Below are 20,314 nucleotides of genomic sequence, written 5' to 3' on the forward strand. Positions count from 1 at the left end.
TGAGAAAGGCTAAGCCCAGGCTGGCTCCTTCCCCTGTGCAGCAGCAGAGCCCTCCCTGGCTCAGGCAGTCGCTCTCCCGCTTCTACATGCTGCTGGAAGGAGAGAAGTGCTGCTGGAAGAGGGGAACAATGGAGGGCAGGGGGAGGTGGAGAAGAATGAAGACCTTGGTTCTCATGTGAAGGGAAAAAGCATTTCTTTGCCATTAATCAGGCTTTGTGTCCTTGTGGTCCCTGCCCTTCCTCCTGGAAGGCACATTCCCTCAGCAGCAGCATGGTGCCGAGACTTGCTTATCCCATGGCGTGTTGCTTCATGTCACGGAGCCCCACGTGTTTGACATGACCTCAGTGGCTCTGCTGTGGCCCTGACACGCTGCTCTGACTGCCTGGTACCATATGGGTGCATATGGAGTTAGATGGAAATTTTCCTTTAGTGTTTGCAATACTTGATGGTTTGGAGGTCTGTAACTCAGGGGTATCTCTGACCCTGCAAAACTTGAAGGAAGACTCATGAGTGAGTTGCTGCTCTGGCTTCATTGCACTGTGCCTAGGGAGCTCCAACTTTTATATGTCATGTAGCTAGAGGAGCAGCATGGCACATTCAGGGTGGCTTATATGTGAAATAGCTGAAATTTTCTTTGCAATTACAAAATTGCTTCAGTTTCTATAGACAGAGTGAGAAAAACAAAAAGCCAGGAGATAAACTTCTGGGAGGAGGTTGCTCTAAGATGAAACCAGCACACATATTTTAAATAGATCTCTTATGCTCTTTCTGCAGTTGAATTTATTATTCAGGATTATGAAAATTGACAGAAATTTTTCAGAAACGGTCTGAATTTTCCATTAGGCTTTTGCAGGAGCATATGAACCAGCTTTTATAGAGGCCACATTTTAAAATTATTTATTTTGCAAATATAGTGCCTTTGTGATACTTGGTGTTTAACTTCGTGTCAAATGGCTCATATGGGAATTGGAGCTTCTCCTGTTCTTTCCCAGAACCAGAACCAGAACTTTTTATCAATGAGACACAGATATAATTCTTTAACCAAAATGAAAACAAATTAGGGGTTACCACCTGAGGGAAGAGTTCATGGTTGAGGGAATCTGGTGTGAAGAAATGTGAAGGAGAATGGAGTTTTAGAGGAGATGGGAGAGACACAGCTATTTCCCATCTGTAGGGAAAAATGCCCCTCTTCTGCCAGTCATGGTAGTAGGGTCTTCAAACATAGCCCTGAGCCACTGAGGTCCCTGAAATGGAAGCACAGTTTGCTCAGTGACTGCTTCCAGCTGATGTCCTGCTTTCTTTTTTCCATCTTTTGCTCTGTTAGCAAGTCTTCAGTTCTGTGGGACATTTGATCAGTCTGTTGCACAGAAGACAAACAGTTGTAGAACTTCAGAGTGTGAATGCCTCTTGACTGTTAGTCATTCATTTTCTTATGGCTGCTTATGTTTTTTATGCTGCTTATGTATTTGAACAACATCTATTTTAAATTAGTGACTCTTTAGGTAATGCAAAGACAGCTTCCTTATTCTGTACCCATAAAATATAAATGTATGACAATTAGACAGCACTAGAATTAAAAATGTTTCTAAACCAAGATACGATTCCCAACAATTTTATCATGGGAAAAGGGGATCAGCTGCATCAGTTTCAATTGTATTCTTAGCTTTTGCTTTCTATTATTTATTCCAGTTACTACAAACAAATACAAGTAACACATACACTGGAGAAACTACATGAAATTCAATTCTGGTCTGAATCTACTAAGAGAAACAATTTTTGTATTTATTTAATGAGATTTTGGAATGTACTTGAACTCAATTGATTACATACTTTTAGATGGTATCTGCCTTCTAAGTAGTGTTAAGATGCAAAATTTAAAGATTTATATAAATGTAGAGACTTTCAATTGTAATATGAAGACAGAGAGAGAGCATTAATGGAATGCTCCTTTACTAACTATGCATCTGGTTGAGTTTCTTTAAAATTATGTTTAATATCAACTTATTTTTATGTTTAATTTCAACTTTTAAATTCGACTTTTTTATCTGTTGCTTTTCCACAAGAGGGAGTAAATTGTGCTTTGTACAGTTAGAAAGTGGACTTAAACTGTTCTGTCCTGGTTGTGGAGGCAGTTTGGCAATAAATGCTTGATTATGTGGAAGAAAAAGAACATATTCTCTGAGCACATAGACTGTATTTTTTAAAATAATAGTAAAGTTCTATTGAGTGTTAAAGTACTGCTAAATGTCTTGCTTACTTCCTTTCCAAGGACTGCCAGTATAATACTGCTGGGGAGAAATGTGAGCACTGTAAAGATGGTTATTTTGGAGATGCCACGCAGGGTTCCTGCCGGGAATGCCCTTGCCCATATACAAACAGGTACAGTAAAAGCTTGTAAGCAGAGTTAAGCAGGGGAGGGAAGAAGAAAAAGAGAGGAGAAAAAAAGAAGAGGGAGAGAGAAAAAAAATCCCAAAGCCCAAACTCCACTACCATAGGAATATAATGGTCTTCTTCTCTGTTCTCATATTGAGAGCTTGGTGGTCTGTCTCACAGGATTGCCTTTTTTAATAAGCTGAGTATTCTAATTCTCATTCAGACCCTGAACTTCAGAGGCACACTGCTCATAGCCTTGGGGAGCCCCAGACAGTAGAAGTGGGCTTTTTTTCAAAACCACCATTACTTTCTTTATAATGAGAAATATACATTGAGGTCTTTTCCCTTACTGGGCTTATCCAGAATCCTTCTTTTTTTACTGGAATGAAAGATGTTTAGCACCATTACTCGGGCTAGAAGATAAGAGAAAACAGTGAAACAAGCCTTTTATAGGAATTCAGAAAAATTGTTAGGATGCAAAAATAATATAAAAACACTTAAGGTCTTAAGCACATATCTAGAACTCTAAAAGAGTATGATTGCTTTTCCTGTCAAAGTTCTGTTTGAAGTGCAAACATACTGAGATGAAAAGTGAAAAAATGAAACTTACTTGTATCTAATAAGGTTGCCAGCCTTTTTAAACTGGGCAGTTAATTGCATTTTAAATGCATTGTATGTTTAGCCAGATTGTCATCACTGGTCACTTCTAAACCATGGTAAATAAAATCAAATTTAAAAAAAACCAAACAAACCCTAACCTATACATTGCTAAAGACACCACATGGTATTTGCCAGGTGCATTAGCACACACCACCTAACCTTAAGTAAGAGATTTACACCATCAGACAATAGACAGGTTTGTCATTTATCAGAGAACTCACTGACAAGATCTGGTTTTGACAGCCTCTTCTGCAGGTGCTTGCCTGAGGCTGACTGAACATGTTTTTATTCATCCTTTGCTTTCAGAGTTCTGAATTATCTAGGGACACCATAAACCTTTGCAGTTTCATAACTGCAGATTAGGGTTGTGAATATCATTCTTGACATAGGAAAGGCACCCCACCTGGCATTACTGGAGTTGACAATTTTCCATCCAGTCAGATTCCAGTAATTCTTAGTGCAGACCTCTGTCTACACAGAGGTCTGCACTAAGATACACAGACTTGCTTTATCCAACTGTTCATAGATTAAAAAATAAAAATAGCAAACATGGCCCTCCAGCCTTCTCCTTCACAAACATTGAACTTTGAATCTAGACAAATCTCCTTGAAAGAACAGAGAAAAAAGTTCATTGTGTTAACCAGATTCTTGGGATCCCAAAAATTGTGCACAACTCTACTTTGCCTTGGTTAAAAAACCCCTAAACATTTGCTACATAAAACTATCCTTTAATGTTGGAAAGGAAAGGAAAGGAAAGGAAAGGAAAGGAAAGGAAAGGAAAGGAAAGGAAAGGAAAGGAAAGGAAAGGAAAGGAAAGGAAAGGAAAGGAAAGGAAAGGAAAGGAAAGGAAAGGAAAGGAAAGGAAAGGAAAGGAAAGGAAAGGAAAGGAAAGGAAAGGAAAGGAAAGGAAAGGAAAGGAAAGGAAAGGAAAGGAAAGGAAAGGAAAGGAAAGGAAAGGAAAGGAAAGGAAAGGAAAGGAAAGGAAAGGAAAGGAAAGGAAACATACAAACATGAGGAAATGTTGTCTAGCACAAGCTATTGATTCTTGCCTACTAAGATAAAATAGCTACCCAGACTTTTTTTATGACATCACTATTAAGGTTTATTTTAGGAATACATTTGGGTAGTGCACTATTATACTCAGTCGTCAGGGCCAAGAAATGACAATTTTTTGAGTCTATGGAAATTGCACAAAAAAATATGAAACTTCAAAGAATTAGTCACAGTAAATTATCTAGAGGCAATTAAATTAGCTGAGAAGTAATTTGGTGGTGTAAAATCTTTTCAATCTTAAAGTCATTAAACTGAATCTCTAGAGTGTAAAACCTATTTGATCACATGCTCACAAAAATATTTTTGCTTCTTCTCAAAGATTTGCAGCTGGCTGTGTGGCAAATGGTGAAGAAATCCAGTGTCTCTGCAAAGAAGGCTACACTGGAGCTCGTTGTGAACGGTGAGTAGCCTGTTTCTCAAAACCAAGAGTTTTGGGAGACACAATAAAAGGAGGGATGCCTGTACTGGGACAGACACATGTGGATAAATGGCCATGCACCTATGCACAGTATGCATGTCCAATAAAGAGTAGCTATTTACATGAACAACGGCTAAAGAATGGTGCTGTGGTGTAATTCCAGTCACCAACCTAATGCTCCCTGGGGAAATGTTAGCAATTCTCCACAGACTGACTGCACCATTTTTACTGAAAAGAGGTGTCTGCCTCTTTGCTGAAGTGCCCTATGCCTTGCCTCATCCTGCACTCTGGTAATAATGACTCCCTCTTATTTCACCCTTTTTCAAGTTAAAAACATTTTCCCCTTTCCTCCAGTATATATGGTTGTGCCTCAATGGTCTTGTCCAACAGCAACATGTAACATTTAGCATCCTACCCTTCATCCCAAATCATTCTGATGTGCTCCACAGTTGGAGCTTACACTCAATAGGTTGAAGTCATCTCTTTTGCTGGAACATTGCAGCAGTCTGGCAAAGCAGTAGAGGAACAGCACGGCAGTTTCAGGCAGGCAGAGGAACCAATTTCACTGAGTTTCAAATCCAGAGAGAACTGAAGTGTAATGGAGTGGTGTTGTCTGGTTCAGAAATTTGAAGCTAATAAGTCATGATGTCACATCTGAAGATGGGACCTGCAGTAGGACATGGTTTTGTCCTCCAAGACTGGTGCCTTTGACCCTGTCTAATCTGTGGGTTGTAGGTATTTTCTCTTCCAGGTACAGCTGTACCTCAGCTGCTCATCATGGCCCTTTGATCCTGCATTATCACCCCTATAAGTTTTACCACAGAGTGACTTCTAGGAATGTTAGGTATCCAGTCTGAACAATACATTTTACCTTTAAAATGTACAGAGATCAGTCACACAGACTGCTTTGCTGGCAGGAGGCAAGAGGGGGTGTCATGAAGCAGAAGGGTGATGATGTCATTCAGTGCTGCTGCTGTTTGAAATCTCAGCTGTGCTTGCAGTGTGATCCCCCTCAGTATGTGTTTTCTGGTGGGATCACAGGCCAGAATAGTATGGTTTGCTTGGTTAAGCCTTGTCAAATTCTTGTCAGACTAAGCGAATTATTCCTGCAAGAGCACTGTGGGAGTTCTTTTATTTTTAGAAAAAAATTCTTCAGCACTCACAAAGATATTTTTAGCATAGTGCAGAGGATACTGTAAACCAAAAATATATTCTTTCTGTCTAAGTCAAGACATGAAATCAAAAGTTCTTGAAAGTTTCTTCAGGCGAATAACTGGGTTTTTATCTCAAGGGAAAGTATATTTCACAAAATTAGCTTCAACTATTTAATAATTTAATAAGAAATACTTGTATCTCTTTATCTAGCTGTGCTCCTGGATATTTTGGAAATCCACAGAAATATGGAGGCTTCTGTCAGAAATGTAACTGTAATAATAATGGACAGCTGGCTAGCTGTGACCACCTGACTGGAGGTACGTGAGGGCCTGTGCATGGAGCATTGTTCTGAATGGAAGAGAGCATTGTTTTATCTTTGGGAAGCAAAGAAGGAAAATACTTGGATAAGCTGAACTGAAAGAAATATCTAGACTTACAAGAAATGTAGATTTTTTTTACAAAATGTAAGATTTCCTAAAACAGAACACCACAATAATAGAAGGGCTGTCCCTGAGTCATCAGGTTTACCCTTCTAAACAGTTTTGTCCTCTATTTTCCTTCATAAATACTGCTGACTTTATTTTGGTTTCATGACTGTGTTTTTAAATATATCATGGTTCCTTTGCTGACAGGGTTCAATCATATCCCACCAGTCTGTGTTGGAAACTGAGCATCCTCAAAATGCCTTTTCAAAATGTATTTGGCACAGTTTAATGAAATCTTCAGTCTGCCTCAGGCACTGCTGTCTTAGGTATCCAAGATGTCTGCATTTGCAGTGGAAGTTAGAACCTGACTCAGGAGGCTCTTTTATAAATCCTGCTGCTCTGCTCTTCTAGCTAAAACATCCATGATTTCCCAGAATCAGTCACACATGTACCTCACTACTAGTAAGCTCTTACATAATGCCATGGGCATATATTTGCCTTATCTATTAGAATTCTGAAGTAAAGGACCTGATCTTACATTCCTCAGAGTGTCTTTACCTCAATTCACCTCAGTCCCTTGGGATACTCCTTAATATTCAGAAACACAGAGGCCACTGCTCCTGAATTGTCCTTGATTCTCCCATATTTTCATTCACCAATGACATTTCACTTTTCCTTCCCTGTAAACAGATTGTCTTCCTCATATGCTAGAGAAGTTTCCAACTAATAACTCCAAATATTTCTATCCTCTTCATTTCTCTGCACTGATGTTCATCCTGCAGTCTAATCTAGTAACTGCAAGGAACCCACTGTCTTTCCTTGGCCACAGAAATCAGAAAAACAGCAGGTGATGTGAACTGCTGTTGGCAGCTGGTGAAATTTTTCAATAGCTTGTTCTCATTTCATATTTCATCATTAAAGTAATACATCTCTATTATACCTTGTATGGAACACATCCAAGCTGTATTTGATGTTTTATCATTCTTTTCTCTTTTGAAGCAACAGTTTGCTAGGACAAACTAATCTGTAGGGCAATATTCAACAAGCCAGTTTGTTTTCCTCCAACTACACCTCCTGATCAGCTGTCTCTTTCTCTGCATTAGGAATAAGTCCATCTGTGATCATGTTCTAGCAGGTTCCTTTTGTGTGATGTTCGGTGCTTGGCCAGCACATTACCATTTCTTGGCTGATGTTGTTGGTGCACAAGCTGTAATAATAGTTTTATTTAATTGGTACTTCATGGTGACAGCTGAAATGTGCCTGCTGTTAGCTGAACTACACAACAGCAGAACTGCACAGATGTTTGCATTTCAGAGGAATTTCCTTCATTCTCTTAAAAATATATCCTTTGTGATTTGTCTCCTTTGGGCAGCAGCAATCACTACCAATCCCATTTAACTTCTCAATGACTTAATGTGTAAGTGCCAAAGGAAATGGCACAGCTAGACAGTTTGTTTCAGGCTGTTTCATGCTGCTGGTAAAGTTCAGGTCAAATTTTATAGCTGTGTCCTCTCACAAGTTGCAAGCTGTTGATGACTCTTGACAGTGGCAGCCTATACTGAGTGCATCCTTTTCCCTTAGAGTAAAAGTCATAGACTCACTAAGGTTGGAAAATACTTTCAAGACCATCAGGTTCAATCTTTGACCAAGATGCATGGCCCTTTTAATTTTCAAGAGGAGATGAGAGCTTGGTAGTGAGACCAAGCCTGTAAAAGGAACTTGGGCATCAAGATGGGGAGATTCCTGTTGCATTTTTAGGAGCCAGTTCTTCTCCTGCATCCTAGAAGTTAGTATCCCAAGATGTTACATGCACCTAGAGACTGTTAAGCTTCTTATAACAGGGTTTGGAAAAACCAAACAGAAGAGTGCATTGGACAGGAAGTCACCTCTGCAGGCTTGTTGGAAAGTCTGAGGACAATCTTTGTGATATATGACCTGTATCTGTGGTCCAAGCTGCTTGCCTTGTCTTACGTACAGTGCTTCCATCCATGCACACACACTGTGGATTTCTCTCAAGTTTGATTAATACCTTAATCTTCCAAGCTGTGATGGGCATGAAGGAAGGCCATAAATATTTCTCAGTTCCTTGTGGGTAAGACATTCTTTGGGGAATCAGAACCTGTGGTTTGAACCTGGATACTGAAGTAAATAAAGGGTTTGAACCTATGTCCTGGGTAAAGTGCTTTAACAATATCATCATGTCTCCAGTCCTGGTGGTATTATTCTAGACAAATTCTAGCAATACATTTGGCATACTTGGTGTAAGAGGGTCTCCTGCTCCTATCCAAGTAGCATGTATTGTAGGATTACAGTAGGATTCCTTTGAGGGATGGAAAAGGTGTTGCTTTCATCAAGACATTAATGGGAGTTGAATGTTCTGAGCATGCTCAAGTCATCTAAGCATTTCAGCTCATTCACAATGGGTATGGATTTATGAAGGGGCAGCATCATGTTTTAATGGCTGCCGAACATGAAAAGTGAGGGGGGAAAATGCAGTAGTATTTCCATAAGAAGACTTTGGTTACTAATGACATTCTTGTGATTTCAGAATGTTTCAATAATGAACCAAAAGATGTGGATCCCAATGAAGATTGTGACTGTAAGTGATAAAATAGAACTGCACTTTGATTACTTTCAGCTGGCTCTGAATACATACTGCTGACTCTCTTAAGGGTGACGTAGTTTAAAAAGGACTGAGATATCCTGTCATGAATGTTTTAAAAGCAAACATTCAACCATAGACTTGGAAAAATTATTAAAGAGGTGTTCGTCTAGACAAGTGTAAATGGAACCTCCTCCTTACTTCGGCCTTAAGTTGCTTTCCTTGATGCTGCAGGGTTTGTTGTTGCCTTTGTTCTTCTGGCAGCACCAGGTGACAAGATTGAAAGCTTTTCCACCATTACTAATGTTCAGTGAAATGTTCTCTGTGTTAAATATCAATGATATGTATTGATTTCCACCGCTCCCTCCAGCCTGTGACAGCTGTGTGATTACACTGCTGAAGGATTTGAGCACAATAGGTGACGAGCTTCAGCTCATCAAGTCTCAGCTGCAAAATGTCCATGCAAGTTCCCACACTCTGGAGCAGATGAGAGACCTGGAAACACGCATCAAGGACTTAAAGGTAGGCAAACAGAAAGAGAAAAGTAGATTTTGGATTAAGTGGATAGGCAATGAACCCAGGAACCTTTGCCATAATTTTGTCACTTGCAAGAAGACATACACCAACCCTGGATTCCAAATACCAGATGCTGGTGGCACTGGGTTTCACCTGTTAGAAGGTAGCTGTGGTTTCCATGTCATGTTGTGAAACAGAATCAGTATCTCTGCTTTTTCTGAGGCCTGCTCACCTTGGAAGTTATACCTCTGAGGTGTCCCTCTAGCTATGTCCTCTTCAAGCATTTCATGTTTCTGCCTTACTGAAAACCCCTAACATTCCACTTGCTATTACCAAAATTCATTCTAAAAAAAGTGTTATTTCATTGGAATAGCAGTTGCTGTACTCACAGATAAAAACCCCAGGTTTTGGGAAGGAATTGTTCAGTTTTCATATCAATAATTCTGCTTTTATTTACCTTGGGTAAAGATTTAATCCAGTGAAATTTTTGCTTTTTGTCTGCTGTGCAGTGGGTGATTTATTTGACTAAATTCTTCCTTTCTTTTTCAGGTCTTATTGAACAATTACCGCTCTGTTGTCCACAATCAAGGTTCAAAGGTAGATGAGTTGGAGACAGAATTCATTAAACTAAATCGTGATGTTGATGCTCTCCAGGAAAAGGTGACTTACCAAATCAATTTAAAAGTATATATCTCCTGACTATGTATTAGCATGCTGTGTCCAGATAGTTTTACTCTAATAGTTTTTTTTCCTTGCTAGGCTGAAATGAACTACAAAGAAGCTGAGAGATTATTTAACAATTTTGGCCAAACTCATCAAAAAGGAAAGGATTTAGTTTCACAAATACAAATAGTGGTCAACAATATACGAGGTAAAAAGTAATTTCTAACTCATGTTTTGTTTTATATCATCTTTTCAGCTTACTTACAATATTCTTAATTACACATAGGAGGTTTTCTTAGAAAACAACTTTGTAAATCAGAATTTAGTCACAGCTGTAGTATTCACTCTTCCTATTAGAAATCTAATATATAATGTTAATTTAGGATCCTATCTTCCCTGTGAAGTGAAAAGGGACAGAGAAGCTTCACTACAGAGACATTTCAAGCAACAAATTTGACTATCCTGACTCAAATTTAACTTTGTTCTGGGTTGTTGTCCTGGGCTCTTTAAAGTCAGAAGCTTAAAATTTTTGCAGTGAACTTAATGATTTGGGACAAATTTCAAGGTCAAGGCCATCTTGCTCTCTCTGATTGTGTATCATGGGATACTTTTAATCTTAATAGAATTAATGGAAAATGGATCTGTTTCATTAAGGAAAAAATAAGACATGCCTATTCCTGAATTAATTAATGAAGCAGATCCATCTCAGAGAAGATGTTGGCTCCGTCACTTGAGCATTTTGAATAGGCTTAAGCACACCGTGTTTTAACTTTTACAGTGCTTTTTTTTCAGTGCTCTTGGAACAGGTAGCTGGCACAAACGCAGAAGGTAACAACCTGCCCCTGGGAGATGCCTCTGAAGAGCTGGCCGAAGCTCAGCGCATGATGGCGGAGATGAGGAGCCGCAGCTTTGGCCAACTTCAAGCTGAGGCAGAGAAGGAGCGGACGGAAGCTCAGCAGTGTAAGTTCTTGCTCTCTCAGCTTCTGACTTTCTAGAAAGATCAGTTTATAAATCTGAAGAATTATTGATTGGGTTGGAGTAGAGGGAGCGGCCTTTGCAGTGTATCCCTGAGATATGTAGCTGTTATTAGTCAACAGGAAAGTGGTCGTTCTGGAGGGGATTTAAAGACATTTTTAGTGTGTTATGGAAGAAAATGGGTTGAGCTGGGGAAGAAACTGAGTAGATCCTTCTTTTGTAACTAGATCAATCTCAGTAAAATAAAGATGTAGCCAATCCTAACAGACATATTAAATTCTTCTGTGTTGTAAGAGATAGGCAGTGGTACATAGAGGTATTTTTGAGGAATTGCATGTTTAATTTAACAACAGATTTTCGGAAGCTGCTAGAGTAGTCCAAGGGCCAGGTCATACAAGGATGAGGAGATTCATGAGTTCTAATTGCACTAGTTGTACTCCCTGTCATGTTCTCTGCAAGTGTTTGACTGGGACATTCAGAAACTTGATTCCAGAAAATGGACACAATAAGAAATTTGCAGGGTTGTCCCCTAAGCAGAGGCATAGTGGAGGAATGTGAAAGCCCATATGACTGACAGTTAATTTCCATCAACCTTGAACATTGATACCTACCTTTGAGTGATTCTTCTGTATCCTATTTTGACAGCAGTGAAATGGGCATGCTAAAGGGTGTGATTAATTTGACATTTTTTGTGTTCCTATATTCTTTGAAATTAAACATGCTCGTATCTCTCCATTGACTACCAAAGAGGCTTTGATAACTAGCACAGTTGTAGATGTCTACATTGTGGATGAAATTGTTGATGAAATTATGTTATTTCCATATAAAAAGAAAATTCATATTTTCAGATCAGCATCATCCTTATTTAATTAAGAGAACGTTCATCTGTGTTCTATGTCTGCAGCAGCAAACTAGTGAACAGATTTGATCCAGAGAGATGCTGAATGCTATCTTTGCTATAGTAGCACTGAAATTAGCATTGCTATAATCCTGAATGTCAAGGCCTTTTTAGCGAAGTTTGTTCTGGCTCCCTTCTTCTCTGAACAAAGCTTTTCTTTCTGGTCCTGATACTGCAGTACTGGCACGTATTAAGAATGAACTACAGAAGTACCACCAAGAAAATCGTGGGCTTATTAAGGTTGTGAGGGATGCACTGAATGAATATGAATCCAAAATCACTGACCTTCGTGAAGCTCTGAATGATGCAACAGCTCAAATCAAGCAGGCTGAAGGCTTAAACAAAGACAATACAGTTCTGTTAGAAGACATTAAGGTAATGTTGGGGATCAGGAGAAAAAAATTAAACCTCAGAAGGTAAGAAGTGGTTTTGGTTGCTGCTTTTGACCTCAAGAAGCCAAGCAGCACTAATTCTTTAGACTTTCTTCAGGGTCTCATTCCATCTTCTGATGGGTATGTGGACAGGTGTAAATGTGGTGTACTGCCGCTTATGGTCTCTTTGTGTGAGCAGAGCAGTGTGACCAAGACATAGCTCTGACGAGAGCAGAGAAGGAGAGTCTCTTCCCAGCACTTCTTTCCAGCTGCCACTAGTGCTTTTCTTTCCTTTTCTAGACCAAATTCCTGATGCTGATGCGCTTTTCATAGTAAGTTCTTCAAAGTATTTAGCTTTAACAGCCATGAAAGACAGGAGCAAAAATGGGTGCAATACTGTTAAATTATTTGGGATTTGTGTTCTACAGAACAGCTGCTGAGATCTCATCAGGACAAGGAACAGCTGTTATTATTAAGCAGTATTTGAATTTTAGAACTGGTAAAATAGCACAAGGAATAAGTGTGGCTGCAGGACACATTCTCTTACTGTGGTCTTGTTGAAATGTATCACTTGTTGAAATGTAGCACAGTCATTTAAGAAAAAAAAAAAAAAGTGATTGTACCCTTGGTAAATTCTACTGCCAGCTAGATTAGGTTTGGGTTTGTTGTTTTGCTTTTATTTTTTTTTTTAATTTTGGTGTCAAGATAGGGCTTTTCCTGCCCCTTTTCTTAACTAAATCACATGTTGTTTAACCCCTCATTTTTCCTCAGAAACGGATTGAGGAGACAAATGTGCAACAGAGTGGTGTCTTGAATATTCTGAGCTCAGCCCGGTCTTCCCTGACGCAAGCTAAGAGTGTACTTGGATTATTGCAAGAGAGCAAAGAGGTAAAGTTTATGAGAAGGTTAAAAACCCTAATATCTTCTTGGAGATTAGGCTTATCTGAGCCAGTCAAGAAAGAAAGGATCTCACAGCCCACCCTTGATGCAAAAAGAGTCTGCCTGCCTGCACAGGTTTCTGTAAAGAGAAGCTTGTTGAGGGCTGTGATGTGTCTGAGGAAGACACTGAGCTGCAGGTATCAGAATCTGGGAGAACATCTGTGAGAAGTACCAGAATCAATTGTTCTACTCTTGTATTTCTTTCTGGTTAATTGCTTTTAGCCACTATCAGAGGGGCGAGATACTAGGCTAGAAGGGTCTTTGTTCTGACTCAGCTTTTATGTAATGGGTCTGGAAGCATAATGTAATGACTACCAGTTGTTTCCAGTAACCTGCAGAGTAAGTTGGAAGGGAATGTTTTTCCTTTTAGTCTCCTCAGGTGCGAGGTATGTGTAACACTGAAGTATACATGGACAAAATGAAGCATGTACAAATACAAACAAAATTATATCTTTTTAAAACCATAGGAATACGAAAGCCTGGCTGCTCAGCTGGATGGAGCAAGGAAGGATATGAATGAAAAAGTGGCAAATCTCTCATCAGCAAGCAAAGAACCACTGGTGGTGAGGGCCGAGGAACATGCCAAATCTTTGCAAGATTTGGCAAAACAACTGGAAGAGTATGTTGCCATTCCTGTAAATGAGTAATTTTTGTACATAACAAAAAAAAGTGGTTGTAATGGTCTGTAATTTCACTTGCTTTCATAACCATTTGCAAAGTTAGAGAGAAATTAAGTTGGTCTCTTTCTGCTTCTTCATGATGTGCAGAAATTTTCCTTTTCATCATAAAACAAATCTTCCTCCATTTTTCCTGATTTTTTCCCCCTAGAAGTGTGAACCCACCTAATACTGTTTTATACTGCTGTACTAGCACTTCATTAACATCTTACAAGCAAGAGAAAATCCTCATATACAGAGTGGGAAGATGTTTAGCATATTTTTTGTAGAGTTATTTCAGGTACTCATACTCAGGGATGCTTATATGGTATCAAAGAATTGAGGCAAATAATTGGAATGGCATTTCTTGGCTGTCTTCAGACATGCCTGCTCAGCACTGTGGAGGAAAAGACCTCCATCAGTTTTCTCATCCTTCAAGAAATCTTCTAGAAAAGCAAAAATATTATAAACTTGATAGGAATCAAGTGATTCTCTCTCCATTATTTGTACTTTGCATTGGAATTATGAGAGGTGGTTTGGAGGCCTTCTGTGATATATCAGAACAAAATGAAAAGGTGAAATCCTGATTTATTTTTCCCTGTGCAAATCATTCGCATTTTGTCGTTTCACCAAGTAGAAAGTGTCAGAAAATTAAATTCCAAAATACCTAACATGTCTGGAAAATTCTTGGATAAAAACCCCACATTTTCATTACTTTTTTTGTTAGTTTTCAGTGTGATTTTTTTTTAATTAAGAAGGTATTGTTCTCGCAAATACAAGGCAGATAGTACTGGACAGCTGTATAGTTCACAGGGAGTGGGTAGAAGAGATTTTGTCTGCCGTTTCTGATTCCAGAGCTACTCTGCTGGTTCTTGGGGAAAACACAAAAGGTCTTCTAGTTGCTCAATGGTCTGACATCTACAGTTCTCTGAATTCCTCTTAACTGAATTGTATTTGGAGGGCTGTGATTGAGGTGCCTTATTATTGACCATATGCTTTGGTGAATTTTCTCTGTCTTAATCATTTGGAGTCCCACAGCTGTGCTTTTCCATATGCCTGAACTTATCCTGTCTTCTGAAGAGTCTTTCCATGTTGGTCTATCTCCATATTGATATTTTTGTAGAATGAAGTTACAGATCTAATTGAAAACCATTTTCTGTATTGGCGTTAACTTAGAAAATACTGAGTTCAGGTCTGTTTGGAATCCATCTCACAGCCATGGAAGAAGGCTGCATTTTTCATCCTGTTTCCCACAGAATAAAGAACAGTGCCAGGAGGGACGAGTTGGTAGGCTGTGCTGTGGAAGCTTCTACTGCCTATGACAATATTATTGGTGCCATTAAGGCAGCAGAGGAGGCCGCCAGCCAAGCTGGGAAAGCAGCTGACTTAGCTTTATCAGTAAGTATCAGTAAGTGGCCAAATCACGGTAAAGTTGTTACAACTGGAGTTTTAACTATCGAAGAAGCCTCAAAATCAAACACCCGTGTGTCTTGGCATGCTTTATTTTTCCGTGAACTTTTATATGAGTTGCTGTTCTGCATGTTGATTAATTAGTCTTGGCTCAGCACAAACCAGGCCAATTACTGTCTTTCTGATGAGACTGCCCATATGAATACTGACTGTTGCTTTCAGTGTAAAAATAAAGAGATCTTACAAGGCAAGCCTGGCAATCACTGCAGGTGATTTCAGGTATTTTCTTTTACTCTGCACTACTAATACCCACAAGCTTTTCAGCAGAGGTATAATATCCAACAGCTGTTTGCTAGTAATTGCCTCCTAGTGCCCTAAAATCCATCTTAAGATTGCTAAAGACCAAGGCTGTAGTATGCTTGAATTAATCTGGGTAGTTGTTGCTAAAGGTTATGTTCTTCAGATGAGATCTCAGTAGAATTGGGGGTTCTTTATATTAGATTGGACTCTCTCTTTTACTCTTTAAATTTTAATGTAATTATCAAGTGATCTTGCAGTACCATGCTTCTATTGTCAGACTGTGAAGAGAGAAGACCTATCAGGAAAAGCTGCAAGGTTAAAAACTGAGAGCAGTGCACTCATGGATCAAGCACAGGAGACCAAAAGGACATTGCAAGGTACTAAGAAAGAAAGTGGTACTAGTAATATTGACACAGCATGAGAAATTTTCCTTGAACCATAAATTTTCACATCACAGCAAAGCCCTTCAGCAATCGTTCAATGAAAAAATGCAAATTCCATTACAGTGGGACTTTTTGTCATGGTTACTCCCCATGGCAAAAAGGCAAGAAAGTAGATTTCTAGCTTCTGCTATGCTATACACCTTTGCAGTCCTCCTGTCCAGCAAATTCTTTGCCTTGTACTTGTTTTGCAGTGGACTTAATGCTCAGTGGCAACGTGAGCTGTATAAAAGTGTAGACAAGTGCTGCAACACCATCAACAGAAAACTGATATTTTTCTTTAAAATGCTCATGGGGCTTTCATTGTTTTGCAGCTATTGGTCCTAACCTTGAAGACCTAAAGCAAAGACTTGATGTCACTGATGGAAAGACGAATGCACTGAAAATTGATCTTGTCACTGCTCAAAATAATCTCAACGGGATAAACAGAGGTTTGTTACATAGGGATCACTTCTGGCCTGCCCCTGTCATTTGTTACTTTAAGAATTTGCATGTTCATTTCTGTGTGTTTCAGGTGACATTGACAGCATCATCACCAGTGCACAGAGCATGGCAGAAAATGCCAACGCTGTCACCAATAGTGTGTTGGGTGAACTGGTCCCAATTGAAGCAGAAGTGGAAAGAATTAGGAGCAACTATGGAAGCACACAGAGTGACAGCTTCAATAAAGCACTGATGGAGGCAAACAATTCAGGTATTGCAGGTGCTGTGTGTGACCTGCCAAATCACTGTAACACGGCCAGTTTGCAGCAGAAGCTTTAATCACTCAAAGTTAGGCACGTACCCTAAACTAGGGCTTTGAACTTCTTTTATGGTCAGAAAGGGACAGGAACAGCAGAAAATCACTCAGACCAGTCTGTGGTATGTGTTAAAAGCTAGTGCCATGACTGGTCTCTAAAGATTTGGAGGCCAGTGACTAATGGGGGACCTCAGGGGTCAATACTGGGTCTGATCCTGTTCAACATCTTTATTAATAATCTGGATTATGGGGTAGAGTGGGCTCAGCATGTCTGCTCCTGATGTGCTCCTAAACTGGAACACTGGCTGATACACCAGAGGGTCATGCTGCCATCCAGACAAACCTCAACAGGCTGTGGAAATAAACTGCCAGGAACCTCATCGAGTCCAACAAGGAAAAGTCCTGCACCTGAGGAGAAATAGACCCATTTACCAGTATAGGCTGAGCAGGTGGCCAAGCTGGAAAAAATCTTGGTAGAAAAGGACCTAGGGGTCTTGGTGGGCACGAAGTTGAAGATGAGCCTGCATTGTGTGCCTGGGGTAAAAGGTTGAAACACAGGAGATTCTGTCTGAACATGACAAAACAGTTATTTTACTGTGAGAGTGACTGAGTACTAGCAGAGGTTGCCCAGAGAGGTTGTGTAGTCTCATCCTCGGGGTTATTCAGAAGCCTGCCTAGACACAGTTCTGGGCTACTGGACCCAGCTGGCCCTGCTTGAACACAGGGGTTGGACACTGTGACCTCCAGAAGCTCCTTCCAACCTCAGTTGCTCTGTGATTATGTGATTTTCTACTACATTGGCTAGAGAAGGGCCCTAGAAAATTACCTTAGGCTACATGTCTGTTACCTGAAATAAAGTGGAAAGGATTGCACAGAGCCAATGCTGAATACAAAATAAGGGTCAATCACATTCCCAAGCAACTTCATTTTACATCTTTTCAGCAGCTTTATCTGATAAAGTCAAGTAAGAGGAAAACATTTTAAATAATATAAATACAAGAGCTAGTCCTGCATGGTACTGCAGGGTTGTAAGTCATCCCTACAGTTACAAAACTGGTTTATAAGTCATATTTATTAAAACAAAAAGTCTGGATTACATTTTATTTGCCTTCTGCATCATTGGGTTGAAGTCTGTAAATACTTTCAGGGTGGTTTTTTTTTGTTTTGGTTTTGGCTTTTTGCAGTCACAGGAGATGAGAAATTGTTTCCTATTATAGCAAAAGTTGAAATTCTCATAATATTTTCTTTTCTCTGAAATAAACCTGGCCAGATACTGTAAGACTCATTGCTGATCTGTGCTGATTAACAATCTTGGCTCAAGAATATAATTCATGTCCAACTCAGTCAGGCCAGCGGTCTGCCTACCCCATTATTCACTCTCTGACAGTGGCAGTAGGAGATGCTACGAGCCTGAGTCCTATCTGCTCTCCTTTATCCTCATTCTTCCCTAGCATCCACAGCCATTGGTAATAATGTCAGAGACCACATCGCTGTTCTGTTTAATCCTTTTTTTCTGGACCTTTGCCTAAAACATTTTTGGAAGTGCTGATCCGGACTGCTTCTTCAAATGCCTTTGGACAAAAATTTCAGGAGTACAATAACCTCTGTATAAACTGCTACTTTTAGTGAGAGCTTTCCAATATTGTAGGACCAGTCAAAACTGTTTTGTCATTACCCTGTCCACCGCTTTTCTGATACTTGTGTAGTGATACCATTTTTTTGCATCTTGTTTTCCTCCTCCTTTTTAATATCAATGATTTGCTCTCTTTCATTTCAGTAAAAAATTTGACAAACCAACTTCCAGATCTGTTCAGCAAGATCAAGAGTATCAACCAACAGCTGATGCCAATAAGCAACATCTCTGAGAACATAAATCGCATAAGAGAACTGATTCAGCAGGCAAGAGATGCTGCAAATAAGGTCTGTCCTGAGCATTGCAATCATTCTTGACATCAGTGGTTTGAATACACAACAGTACTTTTGTTCCTCTTTCTAAATAATTTTATTTCAATGTGTGTGAAAGATCAAATATAAATTTAATTCAACAGCACTATCCAGCAAGTGAAGTAACTGTGGTGATGGGAAGCATAATAACTCATGCACAAAAATGACAGGATGCAGTAGCATCCTGCTACATTTTTCTCCCATTCGTTTTTTTCCCCAGGGCATCTCTGTAATACTTATTTGTACAGCAGCCTCTTGCCTTCCATGGTACATTGTGGTGGCTTTGGCAGCAGGGACAGAGTTGGCTCTGCTGCTTAGAGACAGGGCTCTCCACCCATGCGTGGTCAATTGAAAGCTGATGCTGCCAAAGAAGTTGTGCAGCCCTGTTACTCCAGCTGCTCCAGAATGTTAGAAATTGGCTACTGGCACCTTATTAGACTACCCTTTCTCATTTAAGGAAATGCTGTAGTTGCTGAAGTGATAGTGTGGTCTCAGGTACTAAGAACCGTCCCTGAGATCATCACAAATAGCTGAGATTTACAGGGAATAAGAGGAGTCATGGATCAGGTTGTATTTAGCTGTAATAGGATGTCTTTATAATATCAGAGGTGTATTGTAATTCCCAACAGACAGTCAAGGCCAGCTAAGTGAAGCACCAGGATGTGTCTGTAGACATCTAAATAATTCATAAACTTGTTCTTCAGAGCTGCAGGGCACATCCTTCCCTGTCCGTGTATTGAAGAAGCACAGTAAGGGTTGATTAATTGATGTCTGGAACAAAAAAGTGCTGTGTTAAGTACTGATAATACAGACTACTGCATTATCCACTCTGCTTCCTAATTATTTTGTTTGGTAGGATTAGAGTCCAAATCTGTGGTAATTAATGGCTGAAACATGACTAGGATGTGTAATGGGTTACTTTGCAATTAAACACACCAGTGAAACATGAGTAGTGGCAATACTTAATTGTAACATACTCAACTTTGGTTTTGTTAACAGGTTGCTATTCCTATGAGGTTCAATGGCAGCTCTGGTGTAGAGGTTCGACCTCCGAGCAACCTTGAAGATCTAAAGGGCTATACTTCACTTTCCTTATTTATCCAGAGACCTCAGCCAAGATCAGACACACAGCAGAGGGCAAATAGATTTGTCCTGTACCTGGGTAATAAAAATGTAGGTATATTTTAATATTTAATCTGATTTTAAGACCAGATATCATGTTTTGAGAAAAGGATGGGAAGTGATCTATTCTGTCTGAAGTTTGTAGCTACTGTTGGCCTATTTCTTTAAAATTGCATTTAAGTAGTGGTAGAAGTATTATGTTCATTCCTTCCCTGGCAAAGTAAATAACAAGTGGCTGAGACCTTTGATGCTTTGCTCTGTTGCTCCTTTAGAAGTTACTTCTCCATCATGGACACCATCACACATTCTTATCAGACCTGTCAGTTTCTGCAGTAGTTAGCACAAACTCAGCCCAACTTCTGCCTCAGAGCTTTGACTCTTTTCACAATATAAGTTACTCTGAGTTTCTCTGTTGGTTAAAAAAAAGTGATCATTCCAATTTTAAAACTCGGTATCTCAGCTCTTAATATTTTTGTCTTCTAAATATGCAGAATAATGCAGACCTGCTTGTACATTCAGGTTTGCTCAATCACCATCAAACATGTTAAAAATTTCCTGCATGTGGTTTCTAGTCTTATTCTTTGACAGCAGCTGTAACTGTAGTAAGCCTTGTGCCTACACAGAAAGCTGTTTAGAGGTATTTGTTCTACACTGG

The 20,314-nt window shown here is 39.5% G+C and overlaps 1 protein-coding gene across 2 annotated transcripts in view; it reads left to right on the top strand.

Moving 5' to 3' along the window:
• Positions 1-20,314, top strand: part of LAMA3 (laminin subunit alpha 3) — a 107,422-nt gene that overhangs the window by 72,902 nt on the left and 14,206 nt on the right. For both annotated transcript variants that reach the window (XM_030266093.4, XM_072924575.1), the window contains exons 42-58: positions 2,270-2,379; positions 4,406-4,486; positions 5,870-5,976; positions 8,633-8,683; positions 9,057-9,208; positions 9,752-9,862; positions 9,962-10,073; positions 10,658-10,825; positions 11,917-12,113; positions 12,881-12,997; positions 13,516-13,667; positions 14,961-15,102; positions 15,692-15,791; positions 16,169-16,285; positions 16,369-16,548; positions 18,371-18,513; positions 19,537-19,710. In XM_030266093.4, the coding sequence (XP_030121953.4) occupies positions 2,270-2,379; positions 4,406-4,486; positions 5,870-5,976; positions 8,633-8,683; positions 9,057-9,208; positions 9,752-9,862; positions 9,962-10,073; positions 10,658-10,825; positions 11,917-12,113; positions 12,881-12,997; positions 13,516-13,667; positions 14,961-15,102; positions 15,692-15,791; positions 16,169-16,285; positions 16,369-16,548; positions 18,371-18,513; positions 19,537-19,710 (2,214 nt within the window). The remainder of the gene's footprint in view (positions 1-2,269; positions 2,380-4,405; positions 4,487-5,869; positions 5,977-8,632; positions 8,684-9,056; positions 9,209-9,751; positions 9,863-9,961; positions 10,074-10,657; positions 10,826-11,916; positions 12,114-12,880; positions 12,998-13,515; positions 13,668-14,960; positions 15,103-15,691; positions 15,792-16,168; positions 16,286-16,368; positions 16,549-18,370; positions 18,514-19,536; positions 19,711-20,314) is intronic.

The sequence above is a fragment of the Taeniopygia guttata genome, chromosome 2 (assembly GCF_048771995.1).
Source record: "Taeniopygia guttata chromosome 2, bTaeGut7.mat, whole genome shotgun sequence".
Lineage (NCBI taxonomy): Eukaryota > Metazoa > Chordata > Aves > Passeriformes > Estrildidae > Taeniopygia > Taeniopygia guttata.